The sequence below is a fragment of the Neltuma alba genome, unplaced genomic scaffold (genome assembly GCF_004799145.2).
Source record: "Neltuma alba isolate B1F8T4 unplaced genomic scaffold, ASM479914v2 tig00003252_pilon, whole genome shotgun sequence".
Taxonomy (NCBI): domain Eukaryota; kingdom Viridiplantae; phylum Streptophyta; class Magnoliopsida; order Fabales; family Fabaceae; genus Neltuma; species Neltuma alba.
In genome coordinates this window covers 126-9,207 of record NW_021633208.1, presented here as the reverse complement: position 1 = coordinate 9,207, position 9,082 = coordinate 126, and the positions used below count along the sequence as shown (strand labels likewise).

The 9,082-nt window shown below is 39.1% G+C and overlaps 2 protein-coding genes across 2 annotated transcripts; one reads left to right on the top strand and one right to left on the bottom strand.

The window, feature by feature from the left end:
• Positions 1-1,323: 1,323 nt before the first annotated feature.
• Positions 1,324-5,311, top strand: LOC114741065 (uncharacterized F-box/LRR-repeat protein C02F5.7-like). The gene is made up of 6 exons (XM_028929327.1): positions 1,324-1,994; positions 2,679-3,112; positions 3,237-3,398; positions 4,078-4,153; positions 4,497-4,652; positions 4,864-5,311. The coding sequence occupies exons 1-6, from the start codon at positions 1,473-1,475 to the stop codon at positions 4,999-5,001; spliced, it is 1,488 nt and encodes a 495-aa protein (XP_028785160.1). The 5' UTR covers positions 1,324-1,472; the 3' UTR covers positions 5,002-5,311.
• A 74-nt stretch (positions 5,312-5,385) lies between these two features.
• On the bottom strand, positions 5,386-7,798 carry LOC114741068 (uncharacterized). Its single transcript, XM_028929329.1, has 9 exons — positions 7,715-7,798; positions 7,376-7,604; positions 7,197-7,261; positions 6,914-6,950; positions 6,754-6,819; positions 6,510-6,614; positions 6,049-6,202; positions 5,861-5,937; positions 5,386-5,729 (listed from the first exon to the last, which is right to left on the bottom strand). Coding segments are annotated over exons 1-9 (768 nt in total). The 5' UTR covers positions 7,717-7,798; the 3' UTR covers positions 5,386-5,696.
• Between the last annotated feature and the right edge of the window lie 1,284 nt (positions 7,799-9,082).

The following is a 9,082-nucleotide window of genomic DNA, read 5'->3' as shown; positions in this document are numbered from 1 at the left end:
ATTTTCTGGAAAGAACCTCTGCTTACTTGAACATTCAACCGTCAAGAATGAGGAAGAGAGGGATGGGAAAGAAGAGAGAAGATATGGAGGAAAAGGTGTAATGTAGATACCTGAAGAAACTACTTTCAGCAAAGCTATGGAGATTCTCTCATATTTTCCAACGATGGTTTACGAGACGACGGAGCTTCCTGTCTACATTGCCCGGGGGGGTGAACTTCGACGGAAAATGGCACTCTGAACTCTGAAGCGATTTGGCAGAATATGCAATTAAATGAACGGCCAGGATTATATCAAGATGGATGGTTCAGATGCGATTCTAAAAAGCTTCATGAGGTGTCAGGCTCTTAGATCAACTGGACGGGTAGGATATTAAGCTTCTGAGGGAAAAGGAGAAAATGGCCGCTGAGAAGATCCGGATCCTTACCCCTCTTTACCTCCGCCCATCGCCCATGCCTACCCCTTCTTCTGATTCTCCCAAAACCGACCCACCCACCTCAGGGTCCCCGATCACTGGGCTCACTTCTACTTCCCCGGCTTGGAGTTTCCGTGGCACGCCTGAATTCAATTTCGATTTTGATGGATTCTTGACCACAGAATCGCCCTCTTTATTGAATGAGACTTGGTTCTCGGTGGATAGAAAAATGACTGCAAAGCCTGGTGCTCCTAGTATGGGTGGATTGGACGATCAAGGAACGGGTTTGAATTTGGGTTCCACTGGGTTGAAGGTCTTGGAAACCGACGAAAAGGTTGAGAAAGCGATCATTTTGAAGGAACCCAACTCGAAAATATGTGAGACTGCGTCATTTACAGTTCAAGACCGATCAAGAACGGATTCGTCGAGTTCTGGGTCGAAGGAAAAAGCAGTCTTGTTTGATAGTTCGGGACGTGAGGGAGATGATCGGCCCAAACGCTTCTTGAATTGGCAGTCAGAAAAGAATTTACTGAAGAGAGCGTTGGATTCTGTGAATCATGAAGACGATAAGACTGGGAAGGATGGGCCCAGCGAAGAGAATAGTAGTGCTAAACGCACTAGAAAAGAATGCGCATTGAATTTGGACTTGGAAAATGAAACACAAAATACTACTATTCACACAGTAAAAAAAGAGTTTATGAATTCGGCTGATTGTTTACCATTGGATTCTGATGGAGTTGATGAAAGTGGTATGGGAGAGTTGCGTGGTGACAACGAAAAGGGCATTGTTACTGCAAGTATGAATGAAGCACCCAATTGGGATGATAAGGGTGATGGTGTTCAAAGGAGATTCAGCAGAGAAGAGAAAGGGAAGAGAGTATTGGACAATGGCGATTTATTCCGCAACGTTTTTCATGAATGTCATTTTGGATTAGAATCGGAATCCATCAATTTGATTGATATCGAAAATTTAGATGCGTCACATTTAGCTTGTAATGTAGCTTTACAATATGAAAAACAATGGAGAAATGCTGACAGGGCTTCACGGAGGAGGGAACTCATGGAAAATTTCCGGGATATAGCAAAGGCATATGCTGCTCACTTTGCTCGTTTTACACCAGCTGAAAAAGATGTTCATGCTTCTACCAAGGCTAATATTGAAAATGAAATTGAAGAATGGTCTGGTCCTTTCTCCACAGCCACGAAAACAATTAGAAATCGAGGAATGAAAAGTAGGCAAATGAGCTGCAACTCTTCAGAAAATTTACCTGCATCCATTAATTGGGCTCCTAGGAGTAATCAAGAGCAAATACGTGCTAGAGTCTCGGCTCCCTCGCTGCAAGAACTATGCCTTGATTTACTTGCCAAGAATGCTGATGCAATTGTTTCTCTTGAAAATGTCCCAGATGCTCTGAAGCACCAACTTTGTCAGTTGGTCTGTGATTCTCGAAAAATGAACAGTCGCTTTTTGGAACTTCTTCTTACTGGATCCCCCACAGAGATTCGACTAAGTGATTGCTCATGGATGACTGAGGAACAGTTTATAAAAGCTTTTCAATCATGTGACACTGCTAATCTGGTGGTATGTTCTCTAAATTATTTGATACTCAAACTTTTCAGTATTTTGGATATTGTGTCATTTACTCAGGTTTCAGTATGTTCTTTAAGTATGATCTTTAACTTGCATCGCAGAATAACTAGGGGGTTTCTATAAACATGAAAATAATGTTTGTTCTGTATTGAGAGATGTTGGGGGTTTCTATAAACATGAAAATAATGTTTGTTCTGTATTGAGAGATGTTGGAGGTATTTGGCTGTCACAACACCCCCCCCCAAAAAAAAAAAAAAACTCACGCAAAAGCCGTGCATACATAGGATTGTTTTATGTGTTATGATGGGTGCTGAAAAGGCTTACTTGAGCTTTGTTACCAATTTCGTTTTGGCTTGGCATAGGCAGTGGATGTGATTTAATTTAACTCTTGTTGTCCTTCAGCAACTGTATTTCTGATAATCCGTTAAGTGGCTAACATACTGAAATACTCATATGGTGGGCCTCAGCTTTTAAGAATAAAAAGATAATCTTAACTTTGATTGCCCTTCAAATAATTTGGTTTCTGGTCAATATTGGATGACTCCCTTTCAATTAGTGCCCATGTTCACTATACTTGACTTAACTCGATTGATATTGTTATAAGTATCACCTTTTCACTTGATTTGAATTGTAAGCGATCTTTGAAATAGTTTATTCATTTCACCTGTGGAATAGGTGTTGCAACTTGATCAGTGTGGCCGCTGCACCCCACATCACGTGGTACTTGCTACTTTAGCACGATCACCAAACCAGTTACCTAGACTAACTAGTCTGTCCCTCAGCGGTGCATGCCGTCTTTCAGACAAGGGGTTGCATAGTCTAGTTTCTTCCACTCCGGCTCTTAGATCGATAAATCTTAGCCAATGCTCCCTTCTCACATTTCACAGTGTATTTGTTTTGGCTAATTCATTAAGATCACTTCTTAAAGAGTTGTATCTTGATGATTGCCCCAACATTAATGCTGCACTAATTGGGCCAGAACTGCAGAGCTTTGAACATTTAGAAGTCTTGTCAGTGGCAGGCATCCAAACTGTTTCTGATGATTTTATCAAGAATTTTGTGACTGAACGCGGTCATAATTTGAAGGAACTTGTCTTGAAGGATTGTGAGTGAGTACCGTTTGTGCCAGTCTATTTAATTCAATGTGTTAAATCTGAATGTCTGCTTAAGTTGTGATTATTGTCAGAAGCTGTTTGTTTCTTAGATGTTTGATTTCTATTTGTTGATGCGTAGAAAATTGACCGATTCATCAGTTAAAATTATTGCTCAATTCTGTCCTGGATTATGCTCACTTGATCTCATGAACTTGTGCAAATTAACGGATTCATCCATTGGATATCTTGCAAATGGGTGCCGAGCGCTTCATACACTGAGACTCCGCCGCAATCAATTCAGGTTTAGCCCCTCCTCTCTTTTCTCTCTTGTGTTTCATCATCATCATATCATCATTTTGCATTTGGTGGGCTTCATATGTTAACCTGACGTTTAAATTTTGATCATGCACTTCTTATTTATGCTTTGCCATTCTTGTCTGTCACTGTTACCAATTTGCTCATTTACAGAGTTGACTCAGATGAGTTTCTAGCTTGTTAAAGTTTTAGGACAGCTTTCTTTGCTTCCATCTATATGTACTGTTAGAAATCTCTGAATTGCCATTTAGCTTTTCATATGTACTAAGGAAATTGAAAACATCTTGTATTCATCTTTTGTTTTGGGGAAAAAAGACCAAAAATATATACTACTATACTATTTCCAGTTCTTAATATAAGATCCAATTGACTAATTTGAAAAAATTAATAAAGGTAAATATATTAGCTTAAAGTATTTATAATAATTATTTCTGTCCAAACTAATTTATCTGACTTAGAGATTGATATATAATTTAATGATGCATATAAATATTTTAGAGAGATTGTGTAAATATATGCTATAAGCAAGTAATTTACTTAGTTTCCTTAATCTCATCAAATTAGTCAACTGTGTCTTATATTAAAAATGAGAGGTAGTATTTTATTAGCATGCAATGTCTATGTCTCCAAAGAGTTGAACAAATTGAACATCTTTTGTATCTCAGTGATGAAGCCATTGCGGCTTTTCTGGAGACCACGGGAGCGTGCTTGAAAGAACTTTCACTCAATAACGTGGAAAAGGTACGTTTTTTCCCTCCTGTCTCCAAGCTTCCTTTGGCTGGGCATGCACATGGAACCTCCTCTGCTGATAAGGCTGCTTTTTGGTAATTGGTAAACGCATTGGTTCATCAATCCATGTTTTCTAATCATCAATATAATCAAAATCAATATAAAATTTACGGAAATCACATTGCTCATGAGTCATAAGCAGTGGTGCCACTTTTCTTGGGTTATCGTGTGATTTTTCTTTTTATATATATATTTTTAGTATTTGTCAAAGCCTTTCACTGGGCTCCCTTCCTCGTACTGTTGTTACGTTGATCAATGTGAACCAAGGTTTGATTATATGGTTTACGCGTGACAGGTTGGCCATGACACAGCCTTGTCCCTTGGCAGCCGTGCAAGAAATTTGCATACTCTGGACCTATCATGGTGCAGAAATTTCACAGATGCTCATTTGGGCTTCATCGTCGATAACTGCTTGTCGCTGAGACTGCTTAAAGTATTTGGATGTACCCAGGTCCTATACTATTTACAAGACGAGAGTTGCATAATTTATAATTCGATTGACTGCTATTTTATTGGAAAAAATATGTGTTGAAAAATTTAATTTTAAGATAGATGAATATGGAGCACTTGCTGCCTTATTGGATTTCACCGAGTTGATGTATTATAGAGAATAGATAAATAATTCGTCGGAGAAGACATTTACATGTTGGAGATTTTTGCAGATAACAGAAAATTTTCTGTTTGGCCACTCAAATCGGGAGGTTAAGATCATTGGTTGCGTTATGTCTCCTTTACTGCAACATGTCATAGTGGCTGATCCTGAACGGCAGGGTGCTTTGCGTTATTCTCCAGCCACTTGATGAAAAATAGGAGTGGCCTGTGACATAACCAGAACTACAAACTTGAACTCGCACAGTAAAAACTCTTCATTACCGTGGCTCTAACTGAAGAGTTCTCCTTGACTTATAGGTTGTCCTTTCTGGTGCCTCCCTTGTGTAAATGCTTCTCCATGATTGACTCTGTCACTCTATTGTTCTATTTGCAGGAGTAGATTTTGCCTTTTAGGCTTTTACATAAATTTTATTTGGTCCCAGCCCAGTCAATTGTATAAACTAATTATCTTTCTCTCTCTGGAAAGTATCATAATCTGCCAGTGATTCTTCATATTCAGCATATTGAGTGATATTGATCACATACACAAAAGAAGGAAACGACATATAAAAAGAGCAAGTAGAAAGCGGAGGTAAGCACTAGGGTTCTGATTACTATTGGGGTTGCAATATATGTTTTTGTTCTTCTCTGGAGATTCATCCCGAGCGTGACACTCGTTGCTTTCTTGAACCTGTGAAAGCATACACTTGTTTGGTCTTTCTGAAACTTGATTCAGGAAGAATACAGACTGACAAACCATTTTCCTTTACAATGGAGAAAAAAGAAATGAAAACCTAAATTACAATACAGACTATAGCGCTATACCTCCCAACAAGTGCGGAGAGAGAGGAGGTACAGCCGTTTGAACTTTACAGTTGTTCAGAAACAAAATAATGCAGAGTATTTATGTCTGTAGACGAAGCAAGAATAGTTGTTCCTTCGATAATTGAGAATTTGCCATAACAACCATCTGAAAAGGCGAAGGAAGCTGCATTACTGCTTTTTGTAGGGAAGGAATACTCTTAAAGAGATCAGTGCAAGAAGTAGAAATGATTGTGTTGAGCTTACCTCAAAGCCTATCTTTTGGTACAAATTCTGTGCAGTTGTGTTATTTCTGTCCACGTGAACGAATACTTGTTCCACACCTGCTCAATAAATCATGGAATATACGGTAAGTTCTCTTTCATGATTCACAGACATATCATCAGTCAGTTGTATACTATAGGAGTCAAATTACTCTCCAACTTTAAAACTACCATTAGTTTTTGCTGATGCAACAGCATAGTACAACATGTTGCTTGCAATGCCCTGACGACGAGCTGATTTCGCAACACATACGTTTGCAATGTAGCCATATCTGCTCGGTGCTGTTCTGTCGATGCTGCAAAATCGAGGAGCCTTAACCCGTTCCTGCACAAATGAATACATCGAAGTTATGGAACTTGGTACATTGTCATGTCATTTCCCCTTCCATGGTGCCGGGATGAATGCAAGGGTATAAGATTTGGTGCATGCTTGGTTATCCGTTGGAGTAAATGACATTAAGAAAACTCAGTTTAAACATCCGGTTTTGCAAGAGCGACCTTCTATTTGCCTCGGCAAAACGACTAAGGTGTCAAAATTAAGACAATGACATACCAAATGCCTCAGAGCATCAAAATCCGTCTAGACAGGTCAGAAGACGTAGTTGTATCTCAATAAGAAGGAAGTACTATACCCCGGGAAAAGTCTCTCCCCGCAGCAAATATCGGATATTCAAATCAAGCGTTCCTACGACGCTCTTCAATATCGGGCGTTTTACATTCTTATGCTCCTTCTTCACCTGATAAACTTGACTCCAAACAACGTAAGGTTAAACGCACACATTCAGGGCTAATCATTACTTTGCATAAAATCAGCGCAATATTAGTAAATTGCAGCCTTTCATTTTCAACTGATTCAGAAGATATGATAATTTTTACCGCAATAATGCATGTGCATTTCTGCTCATTTTGCATTTGGCACCGCTTCTTTAGTGCATTAAATTCCTAGGTAATAGGAAGCCCGTCTTTAGAAATTCATGAAAGAAATCTCATTGTACATAGTTTAACAATGAACAAATTTATTAGCACAAACCCCTACCTGGTCTGCAAATCTCATTTTGTAATTATGAATGTGTCTGAAAAAAGCATAGCAAGATTCAGTGCATCCAACTTTTCACTATAATTCAAAGCAAAGCTTGAATTTATTTAATATCCATCTTGATTTTAGTTGATTGTGAGCTTTTAGAAAAGTAACACAAGTGATCTCTAAACTCGTCATTGTTCTTTTCACGACGCAAAGGTGCTACCAATCCTATCCTATTAATAAATGAAAGTTGAAAGTGAAAACTGAGGACGCTTATGAAAGGATCATTCTAGTATACCGGATGTCATGGCGCGCAAGCGTTGGATTCTCACAGTGACTTTCTGCCCTTAACCAGGCTGCTGTCTGCCGTCGCATTAAAAAAATCGCAAAAATAAATCAACATGTACAAAAGCAAGCGAAAACTCCATCAAGCTCCATAATATAGTTTCAGGCTTTCAGTTTCAATTCATGACATACCCAATACTCTTCATCAAGCACGGCATCTCGAGCAACAAATTGGCCAAACTCAAGAATCTTCTCTCCAACCAATTCATGATCCGAGGGTTGCAATCGATCGAAACGGAGATCGCCAGACCTTAGAGTTTCCACCTTATGAGCGGGTGGCGTTGAAATTGAAAGCTGCATTGACAGGTCTTCCATGGTATTCTTCATTCCGCTACTGAAGTTTTTAGGATCTCTCATTGTCCTGTGGACGTTAGAGAGATAACAGAAACCACCTCTGATTAGCTTCGAGCAACAAGATCATCTCAGAATAAAATAACATAAAATTCAAGCAAACAGAAAATTGAAACTCACATAGTCCACGAAGCAGCGATTCTCGGGAAACTGTGGCGAATCGGATGCCCATTGACGAAACCTTCAGAATTCAATCTTTGAATCGAGATTGTGGACATAGGAGGCATGCTTCCAGATTCAAGGGTGGTTAAAGATAAAGAGGACAGAAAGGGTTCAGGGAGACCTGGTAGCTCGTATCAGACTCCTAGAGTGATTTGGGATGTGGTTTGGAAATGGAAGATTCCTCCAAAAGTTGCTCATTTCCTATGGAGGGTACTTAATGGAGCCTTGGCAACCCGAGAGGCATTGTTTAGAAGGAAATGTGCAAATACACCAGTCTGTGATATCTGTAGATGCCAAGCTGAATCAATTGAACACATGTTATTTCTGTGTCCTGGGCCATGCAGGTCTGGTTTGGGTCCCCTTTATCATTAAGATTCGATGAGAGAGGTATGAAGAGGGTTGACTTATGGTTGGACGAGTGGTTAAAAATTAAGGAGGGGCCTGATGATTATAGTTGTGCCCTTTTTGCTATAATCTGCTGGGATATCTGGAAGTCAAGGTGCCAATTCGTTTTTGAAGGTAAGGAGGTGGATGCTATTGGATGTGTGGGAAGAGCTATGAGAATGGTACGTGATTTCTGGGATGCAGATAATGGTAAGAAGAGGAGATGTGTTTCTGAGACAGGTGGAAAGGAGTAAGAATTGGGTTATGCCTGCTAGAGGGGCAATTAAAATTAATGTCGATGCTGCCTTCAGTAAGGAAAGAGGTAAGGCTGCTGTGGGATTAATAGCAAGGGATGATAAGGGAGGATTTATTGGGGGCCTGGGAAAAAAATTGGGTTCTATATTAAGGACCGGAGGAGTATATTTTTTGTCTACCAGAATAAGCACAGATATTAAAATATTATGAAAGCGCGCAATAGAGTGATGATGAGTATAAAATTTGTTAATTTTAGAATTGTGGTTAAGGTTAATTATCTCAACCATTTAGTATGTGTTTATTTTATGGGTTGGAAAATGAAAATGTGCGTGTTTTGGCGTAACGGATTTGGGATTTCCAATGAATCTTGATTTTACTAAAAATATTTTAAGATCAGTTTCATTAGTCTTTTTTAGAATAGTTTTAAACCAGCCAATTAGTTAATGAGTTAACCTCTAGAAATTCAAATTATTGAGTGATTCATAATAAATTTTCTCTCAGAGAGGATATTTTCAACCAGGACATTACATCTCTAATCAAAAGCCACGACATGCTCGTGAACGTAGGACATAAGCTCTTAATTAACAAATAAGCTGTTTCCTCCAATGCATAGCTCCTGCCACAAGAGCAGATGTTACCTTGTATTTCCTCACCCAATCAGCCGCAAGAATCTCTTATCGTGAAACT